The sequence below is a fragment of the Alligator sinensis genome, unplaced genomic scaffold (genome assembly GCF_000455745.1).
Source record: "Alligator sinensis unplaced genomic scaffold, ASM45574v1 scaffold569_1, whole genome shotgun sequence".
Classification (NCBI taxonomy): domain Eukaryota; kingdom Metazoa; phylum Chordata; order Crocodylia; family Alligatoridae; genus Alligator; species Alligator sinensis.
Genome location: NW_005841914.1, coordinates 1,299,647 through 1,320,875, shown reverse-complemented (window position 1 = coordinate 1,320,875; position 21,229 = coordinate 1,299,647). Strand labels below are relative to the sequence as shown.

The window sequence follows — 21,229 nt, the reverse complement described above, 5'->3', positions numbered from 1 at the left end:
AGGCTTTAGCTACATGCTCAGTGCTCCAGGAGCCCTGTGGGAGGTTAAGTGCCCTCATCAGCCATTATAACCCTCCTTGCTGTTGTGTACCATGGCATTTAGGCTCACTTGTGTTTGGGTGTGTTACGGACACGGGGATTCTCTGTGCCCCCCTCCCAGCTGGCAGCTGTGACTCAGGCAACCCCTGTCCAGCGTGCTAGATGAAATTAGACTGCGAGGGAGAACATGGCATTGCTAATTTTGAGTTTGCATGTCTTGTATCCAGGTCTGGTTCTGGAAAGAGTGAGAGGTGGTTGCATCAGACGGGGAAGATGTGTGAGACGCAGTTCTGCATGGGACTGTCTCCAGTGGGTGAGTCGGCATGTTGTTATTTGCAGAATAGAAGGTGCTCCTCGGAGAGAATTTATTTCACATAAGTTCCCCACCACCACCACCACCACCATGTCACAGCTAGGATGTGTCCCCCCCCTGAGGAAATGGCTGTAATAACCCCTTGTAGGAGATGTCTGCCATCTGGCCAGGGTTCCTGACCCATAGAGAATGAGAGTGACTCACAACTGCCCAAAAGCTCCAGGTTGAGCGCAGGGGTGTGAGTAAGAACAGGGCAGAGGGAGCAAGCATCCCCAAATCAAGCCATTTGAGTTTTGGAGGTTTTTATTTTTTGTCAAAAACTCAATGTTTTCCACTGGAAACCTTCCCCTTGCCCTCCCGACCCCCATGTTTTATGACCAGCCCCAGGTTAAGTTACTAGCTAATCAGTGCAATGGTTTATTGGTCTGTGAAGTGTCTCGGGTGCCAAGGGTGTTGTAGGAATAACACATGGTTATAACCACACAGTGTGATGCCTGTGTCCCTGCCCAGTTTGGATCCAAACCAGTTCTGCATTTGGCATTGAATGGACGGCTGGACCCGTTCAGCGCACGGTGACATGATGAGCCAGGGCCTGTAAAGCTAGAAGTGAGTTGAAAGCCAGGTGCGCTGTGATTATCCAGTCTAGTGTGTTTTATAGGAGGCCAGCCAGACTTACCTGCATTTAGCCCATCTTGGTCAAGAGCACAGCTGAGCCCCTGGAGAGCAGTCCCTGGGGCATTGAGATGGACCAGCCCCCTGAACTTGACACGCGATGGCTCAGGAAGAGGTGTAGAGGACAGTGCACACCTAGGGGGTTTGCCAGATCTTATCTGCGTTGTCTTGTGGCTAAATGCCATGATAGCTTTTAGTGCTGTTGACCTGGCATTGAACTCTGTGAGACATGTTTCCTCCCCTGCCTTGATACTAGCATCATCATCATCGTTGTCATCATCATCGCTTCTGCAAAACTGTAGGTGTTGGCTTCCCTAGTTGCTTCTCACTTACATGGGTGAAGGTGTTATGAATCCATCTTCTCTGCACATGTTGGAAGGTGGCCACATGTGTAGGGTGCAAGGCAGGTCAGGATTGAGCCCTAGAGAGAAATTGCAAGAGGGAAGAGACAGGACAAAGGTGGCGGGGGGGGATGAGAGGGAGGGAGGGAGGTTCAGTTCGTTGTACACGAATGCAGCGGTAAGACATGATCGGACAAAACCTTTGGGATTAAAACGGAGTGGGGGCAAGTGGTTAGCATTTCAATGCAGTGCACTGACTTTCCTGTACTCGATGCAGGAGGTAGCTATCTTTTAGCAGTTTAACCGCAGCATGATCTGCCTGGCCACATTGACAGTAAGGACAGGTGACTGGATAAGGTGCCTGTATGAGACTTGGCTGAACCATTCCTGGGTCCATCATGGGCCCCCACTTCTCTACCTTAGCCGAAGAACAGAAATATTAGTGCTGCAAAGGGCTCTGATGAGAATAGCTGGGTAGGACTGAGGGACTTAGCTAAGGACAGCCAGGTCAGTGTCCTATGTACCGTAATCACTCTAACCTAAGAGGACTCTGAATGTAAGATGTCCCTCCCCACCCAATAATTAGATTTATTATATAAATTAGATTTATTATAATTAGATTTTCCAAACCTGGAAAATGTATAAATTTATTATAATATAACAAACATGTTCTCTGTACAATATATTGCAATGCAATGCAATCATGTTATAATTTTCCATGTACAGAATTTAATTATTTGGGGTTTCTTTAATTCATGCCCCGCAACCCATTGCTGCAGGGAGGCAGGCAGGAAGATCAAACAGCTTGTACCCTGCTTGTGCCTGATCCCTGCCACCTGCCTGCTCCCTCCCACAGCCTCAGGGCCCCTCTCCTCCTTTTACCTCTGCTCCACCTCCTACCCCTACCCCCAGCCTCTCTGCTCCCCCCTTCCCTTGCCCTTGCTTCATGCCCACATGCTCTATCCCTGTTCTAGCCTGGGGCATGGAGCACAGCCCAGCCCCTGTAGCAGCAGTGTGAGCTGCATGCCACTGCTACAGGCCAGGGCTGGGCTGGAGCCCCAGGCAGGTGCAGAGCAAGGGTAAGTGGGGTTGGAGAGGGGCAGGCAGGGGAGCAGAGACTGCATGGGTGATGGGAGATGGAAAGAAGAGGTTTTGGGGGGCAGAGGCAGCAGGGGCAGGGGGCAGGCAGTAGCTGCGGGTATGGCTGTGACCCCGGGTAGGGGCTGGAGCCTAAGCCACAGCCGTCACCTGTCCCCCCGTTGCCCTCAGATGTGGTTCAAAGATAAAGGGCTTTTAAATTTTGGGGTAAAAATGCTCATCTTAGAATCAAGTCGGTTCAGTAACCACTTTGAGCTATTTCTAGCCCTTCTGGCACCAGCAGCAATCTTGATATGGCTGACAGCTGGAGAGCACCAAGGTTTCGAGATGTACGTGCCCCAGAGGCAGTGATCTGCATGCAATGCCCAGGCTGAGTAATAACTTGTTGCTAAATGACTTGGTGCAGGAGCTGTATTTTAACTGCGGGGGAGCTGCGAGTTTGTAGGTAGCCACCAAATCCCTCCTCAGCCTCCGTTTGCTGAGGCTGAACAGGTACAGGTCCCTCGGTCTCTCCTCATAGGGCCTGCCCTGTTGCCCTCCAACCAAGCGGGTGGCCCTCCTCTGAACCCTCTCCAGGCTGGCCACATCCTTCTTAAAGTGCGGTGCCCAGAACTGGACGCAGTACTCCAGTTGAGGCTGGACCAATGTCGCATAGAGGAGGAGGATCACCTCTCTAGACTGGCTTGAGATGCATCTTTGGATGCATGACAAGGTGTGGTTGGCTTTGCTGGTTGCGGTCTGGCATTGGCGGCTCATGTTCATTTTGGAGTCAATAATGACTCCAAGATCCCTTTCCACCTCTGTGCTCACAAGGGGGGAGCTCCCCACCCTGTATGTATGCTGTGGATTCCTTCTCCCCAGGTGCAGCACCCTGCATTTATCTACATTGAACCCCATCTTATTACCATACGCCCACTTCTGAAGTCTGTCTAAATCTAATTGCAGCCTCTCTCTCCCTTCGAGCGTGCCTACCTCTCCCCACATCTTGGTGTCATCGGCAAACTTGGACAACATGTTTTCTACCCCCTTGACGGGGATTGGAGTGGCCGTTGGGGAGGGTACAGAGCTAATTTATGGCACTCCCACAGGAAGGTTGGCCCCCGTGGCTCTATTCTGTCAAGGTTTCCATACACCAGTTTCTTTCATAATATTCTTTGAACAGTCTCTGGATGGCAATAAACTCTAGCTTACTATTGCCCCCAGGGTTAGGGACAGAAATGACACCTAAAGTATAAGTCATCGGAAACCAGTTCAAATCTGTAATACAACAGAAGTTCATAGTTTCATAGTTAGGGGCTGGCAGGGACCTTACAGATCATTGGGTCCAGTGCACATAAACTGCTTTCAAAATGGCCAAAACTGGTTTAAGATAAACTTGGCTGGTTGCAGTATCAGCCTTAACTGATTTAGGTTAAATCAGTTCATTGAACTTCTGTCCCAGATCCCCTCCAGAATCAAGTTAACTCTCAGTCTCCCAGCATCCCAGGGTGTTTTGCATCTCCCCCCCACCTCTCCCACCCCCGCCCTCTCAGGGTGGGCAGACTAGCCTTGGCCCAAGCTGAGCAGGAAGGGATACTCTAGCACCCTCCAGCGTCTGGCTTGGACTACTGCAGGCATGTGGCTGCATTTCTGGAATCAAAAGTGAATGCCTGTTCACTTGCTTATCAGTTCAATATATGCAGGTTATACTAATCTGCAAAGAGTGAATTGATTCAGCCTTGGACTTTTTGACTGTCTGTACTTAGCCCAGGTGTATTAGTAGCTGAATGCCTTCATTGTGCCATCCAGTCTCTGGTATTTTACTTTAATTTGATCCCATGTAAAATGTAACCTAAGGGAAGGACTTCTTTAGGGTAAGGGTGACCAAAATCTGGAACAGACTTCCCAAGGAGGGGGTGCAGTCCCCAACCTTGGAAGTCTTCAGGAAGAGACTGGACAGACCCTTGCTGGGATCATTTGATCTCAGCAGTATTGCTGCCCAGAGCAGGGGGCTGGACTTGATGATCTTTCAAGGTCCCTTCCAGCCCTTTGTTTCTATGACTCTCTGTTGTTCATTGCCTTGGCATCCGAGTCTAACCCACACTGCTTCAAATAGCTGTGCACTTGTGCAGTGGTTTACGTACAGTTGGCTGTTTCTTGAGATGGAGCGAGAGCGAGCGAGCACACCTCTCAGATATTTCCCCATTCAGTTCCTGTATTGAAACACACAGTTTTGTGGTTAGATTCACTAGAGCTGTGAAAGAGAGAACCCCCACTTCGACTTCCCTGGTGCTATATTAAACCCCTCCACTCCCAGCTCAGGACTTATCCCTTGTCTGCTCAGTCGGTGTAAAGTCATTCAGGATTTTTCTGGACCAGCGCTTGTGGGGTGAGCGGGGAAAGGGAGAGGAGGTTGAAAGCACTGAGCATGAGACAGAATCAGAAAAGCTGCGTTCTTAGGCCCAGCGTAGAACAAAAATGCAATACTGAGAAGGTCTCTCTGAAGGCTTTCATGAGTTCAGCAACAGCTAGTTTCATGAACAGAAATGAATATTGATCATGAGAAGGCATTGCCGTAACACTGCCCACCACTTTAATTTCTATCCATCATCCTCGTGGATCTTTGCCAGATGCAGACAAACAAAAACTCCTAAACCAGGGCAAGGCATGCGTCAAATGAACAGCTCAGCACATGTCCCTTATTCAGTGAATATTGACAATTGTCCAAAAACGGCCAGATAAATGGTAAGACGATATTCCTCGAGAGTCCTCCAATAATGTATCTGATTATAGCATTCAGCCAATTCTCATGGTATAGCAAGGGAGGCAAGTGATAGTCCCTCCAAAGCTCAATAACTAATCAGCACTAAGTGGCTTCTCATTACCCCCTTCTTTAGGGCAGCATCTTGAACAAATTACTGTTTTTGACCATATTAAAGAACTAGATTAGAAATGAGTCAAGCTGCGGCTGCTTGGTTGTTCCTGTGCTGTAGTTGAGAACGGCGGCTGAGACTTGCAAAGGACTTGGTGAATTAGGCAGTCAGGTTTCTCTCACTTACTGTAATGGGAGTTGTGTGAAGCTCGTGTCCATCTGGAAATTCACACCCTCCCTTTACTCAGTGTAGACAAACCCTTAGAGTCCTCCAAAAGTCCGATTCCTCCTCCTAAGATGCTCCAAGTTTCTGGTGCCCTTTTGCGGGGGAGAATAACGCCTCATCTCTGCTTCTAGGAAAAATCTCATCTCTTTCGTGCAGGCTCTCTGCGTCCCCTCAAACCAGGAAGCGTGTGAAAGGAAGTTATACACTATAAAAAATGCTGCATCTCTTCAGAAACCGTGGGTAGATTGCAGGGGCAGAGCTTGTGTGCTTGTGTCAAGGCACAGGCATCCTCTGCAGGAACCACTGGAGTCATGAGTGAGCCATCACGAAGAATGCTTCGCATCAGACAGGGAACCTGCTTGGTTTTGCTGGTCGGGCTGTGGCTGTGGACACAGCCGGGTCTAGCACAAGAGTGCAGAAGTGGTAATTTAAAGCTCGTCAATGGAATGGAGAAATGCTGCCCGATTTGTTCATCCAGACCAGGTAAGGAGCCTGGGCGGGGGAATCCTGCTCTGTTATGTGCTGGCAGGAGAACAGGCAAAATTAGACAAATTTTAAGGTGACACGAGTAGAGTGCGTGCACAAAGGAAAACAGAAACAGGAACGTTTCCTCTCTCCTTATTGGAGCTACAAACATCTCTCTAGAGCCTTCTGGGTTTGATACCTGCCTGCTCCAAAAGTCAGTCTTTCTGGACTGTTGAGCAGAGCCCATCTGGCATTGAGATCCCAATGGAAATGAGAGCTACAGTGCTCTGAGAAACAGCGTCAGACCTCTAAATTGGTGTTGTAGCAACAGGTCTGCCTTTGAGAAAAAAGGGGGCCCTGCTTCTCCCTTGCCTCACCCTTAGGACTTGCCGGTTTTGCCCAGTGACACCAACTCAGGCAGGAATCTGCGTAGGACAGCAATGGAAGCAGGTCTTGGATCTTAGCGGGAGAACGCAGCTGGGAAGGGTCGCCTTCCTCGTTGCTTTTCCCCTTTGAGTCAAGACTCGAAATCTTTCTAAGAGCCGCGCTGTAGCTGGAATAGGGGGGATGGCCCCGCTGGAGGAACCCCTGCCTGAAACTCTCTGCCCTTCCTTACGGAGAAGGTCTAAGCAGGTGGTTACGGCGGTCCTTTCTAGCCTCAGGAACCGGCCTGCTGGAACACCTGTGCTTCTTCTGGGCTGGTACCACATCTACAAGAGCCACCTGTTTTGATGGCTTCAGAGCTTGGGCTTTGAAAGCCGTCTCTAGCTAACAGCAGCTTAGAGCAATGGCAACCTGATCAGCTGTGGACTTTCATTTCTCATACATTTCTCAATCAGCAGAGGGTTTCATTTTTCATTCACGTGGCTCTGAACGGGCTCCCCTGGGAAGGGTTTTGCTGCGTCCTACGATGATGTCAGATCTCTGACGAGCATCAAGACACGGTGCTCACACGAGTGAAATGCACCTGTCCTTTCCCGTTGTCTTCCGTACGGGTCCCTTGGGCTTTGATCATGAGGGGCAGAGTCCAGTAAGGGGTGGGGATACTTGGATAATGACTGGTGAAGGGACGTGATCAACACATTGGATGAACCCAGCTCCCCGCCGGTCAGCAGACTTGGCAAAGTGAGTTCGCAGGTCCACGCCTAGTTTCCCAGGCTCTTGCATCCTCTCCCACTGCATGTGCGGGAGGGGAATTGCCCGGGTGCTGCTGCCCATGCGATGGCAGTTCTGTGACTGGAGGATTTAAAATCCCCCAAAGCTAAAATAAGTTGGAGGAAGGAAGTGGGTAACTTAATGCCAGTCAGTGGCAGTGAAGCGGGTCCAGCCCCGGTAGCCTACAAAGTGCGGAGCAGCTTGACTCTGGTGGGAACGGAGGGTTTGGTTGGACCAGCCCCTGATTTTCAGGTGAACAGTGTACAGAGGCAAGGCCCCCCCATCCCTCTTTCCTTCTGCAGTTTAATTTCTTCAGAGGCCAAAGTCCTTGAGTCCCTTTTGCTACCAGTGATCCAGAAAAGCACCCAGAATATATATCTAGAAAAGAACAAAAAGGGCCAAAGGTGGCCTCTGCTTTACCATTGCCTCTAGCCTTTCATGCAGTACCCCGATGCACGAATGCATGCTTTCCCTCTATTTCCCTTGAGGTCACTGAGGTCTCAGGTAAGAAAGGGCCTTCTCCTTTCTTGCCCCAGGGTCTCCCAGTGCTCACTTCATTTCTTGATGTTGTGAGTCCATGGTGTTAGCTAGTCCTGGTAGCTCCATCCTTTGCTTTCATGAGCTCCAGAGCCTCTTGGCAGTAGCTTCTCTATCTTGTGTTGTGTTAAAGCAAGTCAAAATCAAGGGTGGAGTGCCAGTTGCAGCATTCAGATCTAGGCTGGGACCTAGGTTTCCTCTGGATTTTGAGGGGGTCTAGGATTTTGATTTGGACTCCTTTCTATCGAGGTAGGTCAGAGCACAAATGATGGAAACCTCGGTGGTGGGGGGAGAGCATGGGGGTGAGAGAATGAGGACCTGGACCTTGGTGCTCTTTAGTCCAGCACAGGGGCAGTGTCTTGGCCACTGAGCAGAAAAAGTGCTACTTGTTCCCCACAGGCCCACCTACCCTGACAAGATCCTTGCCCAAAAGCACTCCATGATGACAGAGGGCCCACAGTGAGTCTGCTTGCAGCTACCATCATTTCACCGCGGTGTAGGGTCCCCATTGACTGAACCAGAGTGCCTCTGGATTCACCGAGAGCACTGCTGGGTTCACCAGCAACGCCAAGAGCACTGCCCACCATATTCCTCCCTGTGAAAGGAGTTAATGTTCAAGATGTAATGCCAGCCTCTGAACTTTGCCGTATCAGGTGTAACCAGGAAAGCTTACCTCCTTGTGTTCTTCCTAACAGAAAACCAATTTACGCCGTGTGCTAATGCAGAGGGTGACTGTAAATGTGAGGCTGGATACCAGTGCGCTGACCTATCCTGCACGTCCTGCAAGCGACTCCCGCAGTGCAAGGCAGGTGAAGAAATGAAAAAGACAGGTAAGTCTAGGAACATGAATGAATCTACCAAGCTGAGCTCTGTTAAGGTAGCAAGTGGAGTCAGTCGATAGAAGCTGCTGCTCCTCCATCATCCAGGTGTGTGCATCCTGGCAGCCTTTTGGTGCTGAAGTAGGGATGTCTTGGGAGGCCAAGCACCTGGTACAAAGTACCGGAGATCTTCACTCCCCAGCTTTTAAACTTTCCCTCCGTGCATTTGATTTGGGATGAGCAGATTTCACGGCCAGATGCATGGAATTGCTTTTCTTTGGAGTCAATAGAGGACGAGCTGGTACAGCGCCGGTTCTTAATTTCCAGACCCCCAGTGGTAAATGCAATCTTTAAAACGCAGTGGGTTTTGGAAAGTACAACTCATTGTCAGAGCAATCAGGCGCAAACCCACCATCCCCTCACATGTTCGTCAGAGGTGCAAGGAAACAGGAGGATCACTTTCTGTGAGGTTTCTGTCCAGATCCTTATCAGCGCTCTGCAAACAGTGCCCAGCCCCCGGGCAGCCTGTTTGTGCATCACAAGAAACCAACATTTCAGGGAGGGAGGCAAAAATATTCCAGTGCCAAAAGCCACCTTTGCCTCAAACTGCAATGAATAGGTAAATCTCTACACTTTGCTGTGGGGATGTTCAACTGCCCACCAACTTTTTCTAAGTTGCATTTCCTGGCTTGATCATTGCACATCCTTATAGGAGGGATATAAAGAATACAGAGACATCTCAGTGCACCGGGGCTCTGAGTACAGCCCGGTTTCTGGTTGTGCTCACAGCAATGGAGAGGATTAATCATAATCAGGCATAATACTGACTGTGAATGAGAGAGGACTGGGACCTCTGAAAGGCCTTGAGAGTGAAGACGGGTGGTTTATGTTTGAGGCAATGGAGAAGAGGGAGCCAGTGAAGGTATGCAAAGACAGACCATTCCTCCCTTTCCTGTGACTCCATAGCAAATTCTTTTCTTTTCTCTTCTAGGCAGGATTGATTTTGAATTCACCTGCAAACCCTGCAAAAATGGAACCTTTTCTAAAGCTGGGGACACCAGATGCAAACCTTGGACTAAGTATGTATTCATGGATTGTCCTTTTGTTGGCCCACTCGCACAATGCATGCCCCAAGATCATCTTAAATTTTCACGTTGCAAGAGGTGACCCAAGGGTTTTTCAGGGTTACTTCTGCTCTCGGTGCTGAGATCGAAGAGGTGGTTTTGTTCACCAGGATGCCACGTGAAGCTGTTGTTTGGTTTTGTGCCCGACAAATCTCAAAGTGAAACTCGGTCAAATCAAAACACCTTGTGTGAGACCTACTTTCAGAATTGAGCTACAAACCGACACAAATCCGTTCCAGGCCTGGTGATGGTTTGAACGGGATGGCGTCTCAGCCGGTCCTCGGGAGATCTGTTCCCATGTTAACCAGCGAGGGCAGCCATAATAAATGGTGGGGCTAGGAGGGGAAGAAAACAGACAGATGGGTTGCAGGCAGAGGAAAGGCTAAAGGCAGGGAGAAAACCAGAGACTTTCAACACAACTCTTTCGTCTTTTTAGGCATCCAGGTCCTAGATGTGTAATGATCAAGCCAGGAAATGCAACCCATGATGCAGAATATGGCAAAGATGAACCTTCTCTGGAGGAAGGTATGTCCAGAGCAGCAGCTCACTTACCTTGATGGTCCCTTCTACCCTGGTTTTTGACTCAGTCCTGAGAGGCATTGTTGCTGTGGCTGTGGAAATGACCACTGCATCGCCTGCAGTGTTTTCGCCGCCAGCACAACTTGGGCGGCTGACAAGTTCAGGTCCATGCGTCATGAGAGGATCATTAATCCTAGGCTTCAGAGAGTGAGGAGGGATAAATGGAGACGGCACGTGGCTAACCTGGAGAGGGTCCAGAGGAGGGCCACTCGCATGGTCGAGGGGCAGCAGGCCAGGCCCTACGAAGACAGACTAAAGGGCTTGAATCTATTCAGCCTCCACAAGAGAAGGCCGAGAGGGGGTCTGGTGGCCGTCTATAAACTCACCAGGGGGGACCAGCAGAAAGTAGGTGAGGCTCTGTTGCCCCAGGCACCACCTGGGATAACAAGGAATAATGGCCACAGATTGACTGAGAGCAGGTTCAGGCTTGATATCAGGAGGCATTACTTTACGGTGAGGGTTGCCAGAATCTGGAATGGGCTCCCAAGGGAGGTGGTGCTCTCCCCTCCCTTGGGGGTCTTCAAGAGGAGGTTGGATAGGTATCTGGCTGGGGTGTTATGATCCCAGCACTTGTTCCTGCCTGTGGCAGGGGGTCAGACTGGATGATCTGTTCAGGTCCCTTCCAACCCTAGAAACTGTGAAACTATGGCAGGGGTATAACTGAACAGTTCCTTAACAAAACTTATTGGAGTTTTCCATCAGGCGGCTGCAACTTTGTGGAGCTCTCAGGAAACTGCTTAGCAATTAGTCACGCACATTTAAATTTCTTTGGTCTCATTCCCTATGAAGTGACTGTTGTGGGTCCAATTCTTCCAGATATCAATTAGCAGCACAGCTGAAAACAAGAGGATGCAAGTTACAGGGAGGAATACACACACACACACAATTTTGTATGCTTTATATACATACTGAAAACTCTGAAGAGCTGCCCACCTTCAGATCTTTTGGAGATAAGATCAAGTTGAGAGAGCTAAGCACTTGGTAGGATCAAGCTCTCCATATTTCTACAGGGCAGAATTGTACCAGTGCACCCCGTTGCCTTCCCTTGCGTTGCAATGAGAGTAGATATTCAGCCCATTATTCTACTGCAGAGAGACCTCAGGCCAGGTGTGATGTGCAGTGTGAAAGACCACTGAAGCCGAAGAGTAATGGATGAAAAGATGGTGTATGGGTCCTCATTACAAAGCAGAGCTGGGTGCTTAAGGCTGGGCAAGGGAGCGGGATACACTGAAGCAAAGAATATCCCTTCTACAAACAATGATCTCCTGCACGCAAGATCCTAGCTGAGTTTTTGCCCTCCTGATCAGTAACTGTAGAATGACTTCTCTAGTAAGTCAGACACAGTTCTTTGGCTAAATCCAATATCTTTTATTAGACCAATTCAAATAGATGGAAAAATTCTTCTTAGCAAGCTTTCGGGCACAAACGCCCTTCATCTGCAGATGGTCTGTGCTCTTCCTGGATGGAGTGGTAAAGCAGCCAGAGACTAGTACATATGCAAGAGAGCCAGTCAGTGAAAATATAAATTGAGGTGGTCAGTAGGTGAGAGACAGGTGGGGAGGGAGGAAGGGGGAATGAATGTGTAGCTGTAGTCAAAGGATGGGAGACAGGAGGGTGGCGGGGAAGGGAATGAGAATAGCTGGTCAAAAGTGGAGGGTTTACCTGGGGAGGCAGGTGGCAGGCAGGTTATAATGTGTCATAAATCCAATATCTATATCTAGTCCATACAAAAAACTAGAGCACTTGGTTCCAAAATGATACCTTTTATTAGACCAACTGGGAAATGTATTTAGTCCACGATTTTTTGGATCCAGCAGATTGATGAAGTGGAGTTCATAGACTCATCTGTGAAAGGTATTTTCCATAGTGAATCCTAATTCTGCTTGTGATTAAGATGTGTTAAAGTGATAAGGTCTCATCAGGTATTTCCTTGGAGGTGTTGCCTTTCCTGTGGTTCAGGGCTTAGCACGTCATATGTGTTAACCTCTGACTATTCATTTCTTTGCAGGCATCCTTTCATCTTTGGATTCCTCGTCTACTACCATCATGGCAATCCTGACTGCAGTGTCTATCTTCGTTCTCATCCTGATGACCTTCTTCTTGCACCTCTTCATATGGTCACTGAAGAAAGAGAAAGTCCACATAGTTCAAGGTCGGTGCATCCGTATAGTTTGTTGGCTGCTGAAGGGAGATGCCTGGTGTTAGGGGGCCAGTCCAGGACTTGGTAGATCTGGAACAATGTCCTGCTCCCAGTGTGTCTGTGCCTCAGTTTCCCATCTATCTCCCCACCCCTTCCTCACAGGGATGTAACATCTGACCTGCGCTCCATAGTGTAGTAGGGAGAGCACAAGAAGCGTCCACCCTCCAAGCTGCTCTTGGGCAGCACAGCCCTTTCTTTCTGCTGGCAGAACAACACCGTGTTGTGTCACTGCATGTGCTGCCATTTGGGCTCATGTACAACAGATCCAACATGTCTAAGCACCGCTGGCCAGATTTTTGTGTGTGCCAAGGCCTCTTGATATAGCCAGTGCAGTCCTATTCATTCGCAGGCATTCCTTGAGTGGTCAAAAGGGGCTGAGGATTGAGAAGACAAAGAGGAGACAAAGATCCAGCCTTTATTTTTGGGTTGGTGATCCATTTGGTGGCATGGAGGACAGCAGGCATGAGGCAATGCCTTGCTGAGCACCTGCTACTACTGGGGCTCCCGAAGCATCCTCCATCCTGGCAGACACTAAACCAGGAGGCACTGTGGGGAGAAGCCTGTCATGCAGTCCAGATTTCCCAAGGAGTTTGCAGCACCTGGGACATTTGAGGGCATCACTTGAACAGATTCCAGGTTTTGAAGCAGAGCAAGAATACACTAATGTCTTCAGATGAGGAGCAGCCTTAGGTTTCTTCTAGGGTGCAGCTCTCAGGCACACACAGACTGTGAAGACAGGGCATTACTATTTCCCTGATGTGTGGCTTTGTGCCTCAGTCACAGACATAACCCCTGATTTCTGATCATTTCCTTGCAGAACCTGAAAATAATGCCATCTTGATGCCACCACCACCAAGCCATCTTGTAGAAGATACCTACAGCTGCCAGTTCCCCGAAGAAGAAGCTGGAGACAAAATAATGGAAGAAAAACCTTCTTGCATCACCATAATGGGCCTGCACTGAAGAGGTGGATGGAAGGCACATATCTGTGAAAAGGGAAGATTTGAATGTCTTTTCAAACACAGACAGACTGAAGGGTGGGGACAAAGATAATCTCAGAAACACGGCAGTCTTGCAGTAGGAATTGAGGAACTATTCCCTCGAGCTGGCATTTGGCTCAGCCCCTGTTCTTTGCAGCCAGTTCTTCCTATTCCGATCTAAGTCCTTTTCAGCTCAGCCTAGGACCAGAACATTTTGTCCTGGTTCTTCCTGTATGCATCACGTGCTTATAACCGCACGGTGTCTCCCATACTGAGTTGCATGTCAGTGAAGGATCTGGGTCTCCGTTTTAATAGCATGAAATTACTTAAACAGAAGCCAAAATGCCATTTTAAAAAGATAAATTGAGGCCTGTTCAATCCACAATCTGGGTATGCAAGAATGTCCTCGGGCGCTTATGACAGCTTTCACTTGGAAGGCTTCATAATACCAAGGGCATAAATGTGCTTGCTCGATGAAAGGAGCAGAAGTGGCAAGAGGTGGTCTAAGGACTATACTCTGTGCTCTGTTGCATGCAATTAGATTACGTTTCACCCCAAATTGGTTTTAGACCGAGAGGGGACCCTCCGTGGAATCTGAGACACATTTTGCCGGTTGTGGTGGAAACAGGATTTCCTTGTTGCTTTTGACGATGATGCAAATTGCCGTCTACGATGCTGCTTCCTGTATGGTTTCGGTGCGAGGCTGGTAGGGCCACGTCACTTAGTGTGTATGTAAGTGCCACTTCTGAGCTAGCCCTGGGCACTTGTGCTTGTAGGGACTCTTCTCACAGGGACAAGGGCTTTGGCTCTCTGTGAAGGAGATGCGTTTCAATTGTATGGATTTGTTTCTTCAGAACACTTTCCCCCCCACACACACAACCCCTTCTTTCTTAATTCAGATCAGTTTTTGTTCCAGGAATATTTAAATAAAGCACCCCCTCTGGGAAACTAAGCTGAAGGCTATGCAGTCCAAGCAGCAAAGATTCTGCGTGATGAGTCCTCCTCCCCTGGCTCGGGGAATAACCGGGAGAACAAAATGGGAAACGAAATAAAACTGTCTCATGTTGTCTACAGGAACCTCAAACCTCATCCTCCGCTGGTGTAAGTGAGCCCAGCTCAGGTCTGGCAACCAGTGGTTCTGAGGTTCCAGTTTCTGCTTTTCAAGAAGTACAACTAGACCCCACTGATTTTTACATGGGTTTCCAAATTGACAGGACAAAACCTCACCTCCTTATTTCCCAGCGCCAAAGCCTCAGCTGAGGCTAGTCTCCGTCAAAGGAACTACCTTGATTTCCATCAGCTGAGGACGATTCCAGCCCTCGGCTTCAACTAGCGATGCCTGGGGTTTTTTTGAATTCGATCTGATTGCTATGTAGTGTCAATAGCCTGTCTCCCTTGGAAAGAGCTTCTTGGAGCACAGCTGTATGACTGCACCCTCTGAGCAAGCATGAGGTTTTGAGCCAGCCTTCACATGCAAGGTAATAAAGCAAACACACCCCTATCCAGGAAGAATGTTAGTTTCCTTTTTTTTTAGAAAACTGGAGTGATACCTGTAAGTATGACACGCGCTGTAAATGTTACCGAGTGGATAACTGAAACTGGGTGTAGAAATAGTGTCATTAGCTGGGTTACATCACATGCCATTTCTTAGCTGCTTGTCAGTTCCCAAGAAATCCATTATACATGTCTTTATAGTTTATATAATTTCAGGCTTGCTTTACTTCTCGGCAGATCCTTAAATTGTTCATTCTTCTCCGTCCCTGGAAATTGCAACGTGTTGTCGTTACCCTGCCAGCAGCGGGTTCCCTGGGGCTAAGCATTGGGTTTTTTGTTGCCTTTCCTGCATGCCCTTGGCTGTTATTGTAAGGGGGAGGTTGAAGAACTGTATCTTGGCGCTCTCGCACAACACAAGGAGTCAGGACTCCTGGCTCCCATTTCCAATTCTGCAGCTGTCTTGCTGTGTGACTCAGAGCAAACTGCTTAACCTTTCTGTGTCTCAGGGATATTGATACCTACCTCAGAGGAATAGCAATAGCGGGGACATGCAAGAGGAGCCAGAAGGATTGAACTGAAAGGATGGACTTTATTATCCTCAAGGAATCTTTACGCTCTGGGTGCAGAGTTCATTTTAAGTTGCCCCGCAGTTCTCTGGCTACTGTTAAAATGGATATCCTCAACATCTTGATGTCTTCTGTCTAGGGTGTCACTCTGTACATAGCATGTCCTTGAAATGGTCCTTTTTATTTACTGGGGATGTTTAAAAAAGTTCCTTACTATGACCTTTTGTAAAGGCAAAATAAACATCCAAAGTTAGTAAAATGTCTTGTGGATCGAGCAGATTTGAACAGTTGCTTTATTTTTTTTTTGTTCTTGCAGGGTTGGGTTTTTTGGTTTTGGGTTTTGTTTCCAATTATTTTGTTTTTAATTCTCTCTCCCCGATCTTGGTTGGATGGAGTCCGCTTTCTCCGTAGTGCTCTTCTCAGTGCACCTGGCTCAGGACCTGCACAGGACCCCCATCAAACATTTCTGCCAATGCATTTCTGCCCAAGCCAGCACTATCTCTGGTCTCCCTCTCACCAAACACTTGGCTTAGGCAGCTGGAAATCCCAGCGACTTACTACCATTCCCCAACTTCCTAGTGACTTGCTGCCATCAGACCAGGAAACCATGCTTAGGCAAACCCACCATGCTAAAGGCACAAAGCCAAACTGTTTGCTGGGCCCAGGACTAAAATAATATGGTCTGTTGCTTTCAGGGTCAAGGACTGTTTAGGGGGTCTTCTGAAGGCCCAAGTCTCAGCAATAGAGGAGATGCATTTATACAGGGAAACGTAGTGGCAGATAAGTGGGCTGCAGAGGTGGCAAAGCAGGAAGGGTTGCCAAATAATACCAAAATACATTGAGAAGAGCTACACTGCAGGGTTGGGAGGGAGCCTTTTTATATTTTTATATTCCTGACTCAAGGAACATTTCTGCCTCCTGCTTAACTAACTGTGTGCCTAAAGACTTGTAATCGATGGGAAAAATCAATCACTTTTCTGGTGCCTCATAGCTCATAGGGTGGGAAAGACAATAGGGCTGTGTGAAATTTTGCCGGCTGTTTCAATTTGACACTGTTTCGACCCATTTCGAGCTCGAAACAGTGAAATGAAATCGAAACAAGGGGCTTTGAAACAGCCTCGAAACAAAATGAGGCTAGTCGAAACATTTTGAAAGTTTCTAAACGTTTTGAGTTTCAAAGCAGCCAGCAGCGAGGTGGTGGGAGACAGGGGAGAACCAGGGCTGTGCGCCCGGCAGCAGCCAGAAGCGCAGCCTTGGCTCTCCCCATCTCCGGCCACCAGGCTGCGGGAAGTTGATCAGAGCGCAGGGGATGGGAACCGAGTGCTGGATTGGGGTGGGGGCAGGGAGTCAGCCTAGCTGGGCTGACTTCCCGCCCCCAGCCCAATCTAGCGAAATGTCGAAACAGTGTCAACTGTTTCGACATTTTGCAAACAGAACAACTGTTTCAAATCTAAATTGAATTTGAAACAGAATGCTGTTCCCTTGAAACCTCAAAACTCAAGGCGAAACAGAACAGTGCTGTTTTGCAGAGCCCTAAAAAAAAACCTATATGTGAATTGTTGCAAACACGGGGGGATTTCAGCAGAGGAAAGGGTGAGATTTGGCGCAGTGAAAACCCAAGTTACCAGTTTAGAACAGGAAATACTTAGGGTCTTGCTACCCCTTATACCATGAGCCACACCACTTGGGCAGCACGTCTGTGTGGAGTGGTCACCCCTTAATAGAAGAAAAGCTGGGCCGCGTGCATCAGAGATAATCCTGCCTTGGAGTGGCGTAACTTTGAGCTGCGTAACGAGTGCTGAAAAAGACTTTAAGGTATTAATGTGCAGGTAATCCGGGGGTTAAGAGCTCCAGGAGCCACCCCAAATTACTGGGTAGCAAGGCCCTTTGACAGATCAATCTTTGTTCCTTACAGTTTCCATTCCAAAAGATTTGTAGCTACGTTTCATAGATTTCAGAGACATCAGGGCTGGAAGGGACCTCGTGAGATCATTGGGTCCAGCTCCCTGCCCGAGTCAGTTTGGGTCTGTGTGCTCAGTCTTTGCATCATCCCAACGTTTGAATCTGAACCTATATTTTAGCCATCATTTCCAAACTCACAAGTTTTACAAGTTCTGAATTGAGCCATGCTAAGTATTTATATATGTCCAGTATAGAGACACCACTGCACAGGACTTCTGAATCAATCTTTGAGTTACACAATGAAAGGACACAGCCTGTAGTGTGAATCTGCTGACACCAGAGACAGTCCCATAATATCCCCAAGCCTCAGACGTATTAAAATAACCTCCTCTCCACTTTTATCAGAAGAGCCACCTCTTTCCAGCAGCTTATCCACCCCACCCCCGCCCCTCTGCACTCTGTCTCTTGAATGTCACCTAATGCAAATCCTACAGCATGTAGAAAATACACGTGACATCACTAAAAGGTCAAAAAGGTTTGGTTTAGCCATAAACAGTGTCACACTTCTTAGAAACTCATGTTTTACTGAGGTACCTGAAATTCCCTTGGTTACTACTGGTAGAAAAGGAAACAGCGTGTGATGTTCACATGCTAGATAACAGCCCAGACCAGAAAAGAGAACTCTCAATTCCTCTGAATTTTAAAACATGAAGCATTTCTTGGCACGCAGATAAACGCCCCAGTGAAGCCAAAGTGCTGAGGGTTGGGCGCTTAATACCTTTGAGAAGCAGGCTCTTCTTTTGGGCTCTTAGATATGCATCTCGGAGCACACAAGTTGAAAACTGTTGGCCACCGCTTTTTATGAGCCTTCTGAAAACATGTCCTAGAGCTTCTTCTAGCTGGACAAAATTTTCTATTTCAAAGTTTTCTATTTCAGTTTTTTTGCAACCATCTTCTAGACCTTAATAGGAAATGTAATCCTTGCTCTGGGATTTGATTAGGAACTTAGCCTGTAGAATGGACTTAATTTTCTGCTCAACTGTACAGGTGCAGCAACCTCCTGGGTTTGTTCCTATTGAGTTCTGTAAACACCTTTCCAGAAAGGAGTGATTTAATGGTAATTGAACTTTAAATTAAGGATTTTCTGTGCTGCCTTTGTGTGAAAATGGGGGATTTAAAAAAAAAAAAAATTTTTTTATGATCTGACCTCTGCATGCAGTGGGAAGTCTGAGACTGGGAAACGCTCCTTCAGTAATAAACATGTAAAATCCTTGGTGCACAATTTTAGGAAAGGGGCTGTGTATAGGAGTGGGGGAGTGGTCATGTAGATAGCTGTGAGCTCTGGCATGGGCCCTGTTCACCAGAAAGTGGAGTGAAAGATGCAACACACTATAACCAGTGTATAAGGGAGAACAATTTTAGTTGTCACTTTTAATTTGGGAAGAGCCTCTGGCTCTTGGCTGTGGGGGCTGCCTGGCACATTTCCAGGCTCCTGGGACCGGGAGCATGGCCACCTCCCCTTGCGAGGTTTGTTCCACTTTGGAGTCCCTGGGGCGCCAGATAGAGGAGCTCCAGGTCGCAGTGCAGAAACTGCATGCCATGGGGGATGGTAAGCAGGAGATAGATGCCTACTGCCAAGCCCTTCAGCCCCTGGAGGTGGAGGGTAGGCCAAGGTCACCCTCCAGGGCAAGGGAGGACTTGGGGATCTCCCATACTGTCCAGCCAGGGGGTTGGACCAAGGTGGTCAAGGGCCCCAAGATCCGCTGCACCAAGGCTCCCTCCTCTCTGGGGCTTTGCAACAGGTACAAACCTCCTGCAGCCCCAGCAGAGCTTGCAGAGCTGCCAGCTCTGGCAGGCCAGGGAGGATCACCCACCCCTACTCTCCCCAAGACGAAACGCAGAGTGCTCGTCATGGGAGACTTCCTCTTGAGGGGGACTGAGGGGCAATCTGCCGCCCCGACCCCCTAGCCCAGGAGGTCTGCTGTGTCCCGGGGGCCTGCATCCAGGACATAGCCGAGAGGATCCCAAAGATTCTCCAGACCACTACCCTATGCTCCTTATCCATGTGGGCACGAATGACACGGCTCAGAGCAATCCCAGCCATTTCATGAGAGACTACAGGGCTCTGGGAGTGGGGCTTAGGGGCCTGGGGATGCAGGTGGTCTTTTTCTCACTCCTCCTGGTTGTGGGTCATGGCTGAGGAGGGAGAGATGGGTCGAGGTAGTCAACCAGAGACCGCAGTGCTGGTGCCATCATGAAGGCTTCGGCTTCCACGATCACAGCCTGCTCTTTGGTGAGGGAGTCAGTGAGCTGCTGGGAAGAGACGACCTCCACCTCTCTCCGCTGGGGAGGAGGCTCTCTCAGCTAGACTTGCTGACCTGCTCCACTGGGTTTTAAACTGAGCCCGCCGGGGGACGGGGGGACTACCGCCACTGCAAGCCCACTGGGCAGTTTTTGTGCGAGGCACTCAAGGGAACCCACCCCTACCCCTACCCCACCCCTACCCCAGCCCCAGAGTGATCTGTAGGGAAGGCAAGGACACCCAAGGGGACACTTATGTGCCTGTACACCAGTGCCAGGAGCCTGGGGAACAAACAGGAGGAACTGGTCTTCCTGATAAACCAAAAGGATTACAATCTCATAGGGATAACGGAGACCTGGTGGGACTCCCCCTATGAGTGGGCCACAGGTATAGACGGCTATACCTTACACAGGAGAGATCGTGTGGACAAAAGGGGCAGGGTGGGGTAGCTCTCTATGTCAAGGAAAGCTATGCATCCCTGCAAGCTGACATTGGCACCCAGGGGGACGACTGGAGACTCTCTGGGCCAAAATCCATGGCTAACAATGCACAGGGGACACAATGGTGGGGGTCTACTACAGACCTCCAACCCAGGATCAAAAGCATGACCAGGAATTTGCCAGGGAACTGGCTGAGGCTGCACAATCCCGGTGCATGGTTGTCGTGGGAGACTTCAACTACCCAGACATGTCGTGGGAAGAGCGCTCAGGCACATCCGAACAGTCGCAAAGCTTCCTTATGTGCATGGATGAGCTCTATCTGAAGTCTATGGACCAATGAGAGGCAAAGTGCTGCTCAGGGGGGACCTGGTGCCTGCCAATAAGTATATAAGGGGTGTACATCAGGATCTGGGGGGAACGCCTGCTCACCAGAGCACCCCAAGGGATGACAAGGTCAAATGGTCGCAAACTCCTGCATGACCGGTTCAGGCTGGACATAAGGAAGAACTTCTTTACAGTCCGAGTCCCCAAGGCCTGGAACAGACCGCTGCCGGAGGTGGTGCAAGCACCTACTCTGGACTCCTTTAAGAGTCAATTGAACGTTTAACTTGCTGGGATCCTATGACCCCAGCTGACTTCCTGCCCCTGGGGCAGGGGGCTGGACTTGATGATCTTCTGAGGTCCCTTCCAGCCCAAATGTCCATGAAATCTATGAAATTTTGCAAGATTGACGGATGGGGGCTGGGGAAGAAATGCTGAAGTGTTGAGACTTTTTAAGGGACAAGCACCAGTTTCCCACTTGCTTTAGCAGCTGATGCTTCTGGCCCTTGAATATTCCCATCACATCTGCTCTAGGGACATCCCATTCCACCTGTGAGATGAGACCACCCCCTCCTATTCAACAGCATAAAATAGAGGGTGGTGTCACTAGCCAGGCCTCTCATACCTGCTAACTTTCTAACAGGAGGCCTCTCATAGACTGGTCCTCAAGGGCTGTCTCCCACTAGCTCATGACAGGAGATCTGCCAGGAGAAGGGGGCATCTTTTAGTGCATTTTTGTCCAGTAGAGAGCAGTTGTACCTGAATTTGCTTAACGGGTTTTATTTGTCATATTTACACAATATCTCA

The 21,229-nt window shown here is 49.0% G+C and overlaps 1 protein-coding gene across 1 annotated transcript; it reads left to right on the top strand.

The window, feature by feature from the left end:
- Positions 1-5,871: 5,871 nt before the first annotated feature.
- On the top strand, positions 5,872-13,599 carry TNFRSF18 (TNF receptor superfamily member 18). The gene is made up of 6 exons (XM_025198088.1): positions 5,872-6,022; positions 8,392-8,526; positions 9,506-9,593; positions 10,075-10,163; positions 12,226-12,369; positions 13,235-13,599. Exons 1-6 carry the CDS (start codon positions 5,872-5,874, stop codon positions 13,378-13,380), a joined length of 753 nt encoding a protein of 250 aa, XP_025053873.1. The 3' UTR covers positions 13,381-13,599.
- Positions 13,600-21,229: the final 7,630 nt, after the last annotated feature.

Coding starts and splice junctions, on each gene's coding strand:
- TNFRSF18 (XM_025198088.1), top strand. CDS start 5,872: ATGCTTCGCATCAGACAGGGAACCTGCTTGGTTTTGCTGGTCGGGCTG. Junction 6,023..8,391: donor GATTTGTTCATCCAGACCAG/GTAAGGAGCCTG, acceptor TCTTCCTAACAG/AAAACCAATTTACGCCGTGT. Junction 8,527..9,505: donor TGAAGAAATGAAAAAGACAG/GTAAGTCTAGGA, acceptor TTTCTCTTCTAG/GCAGGATTGATTTTGAATTC.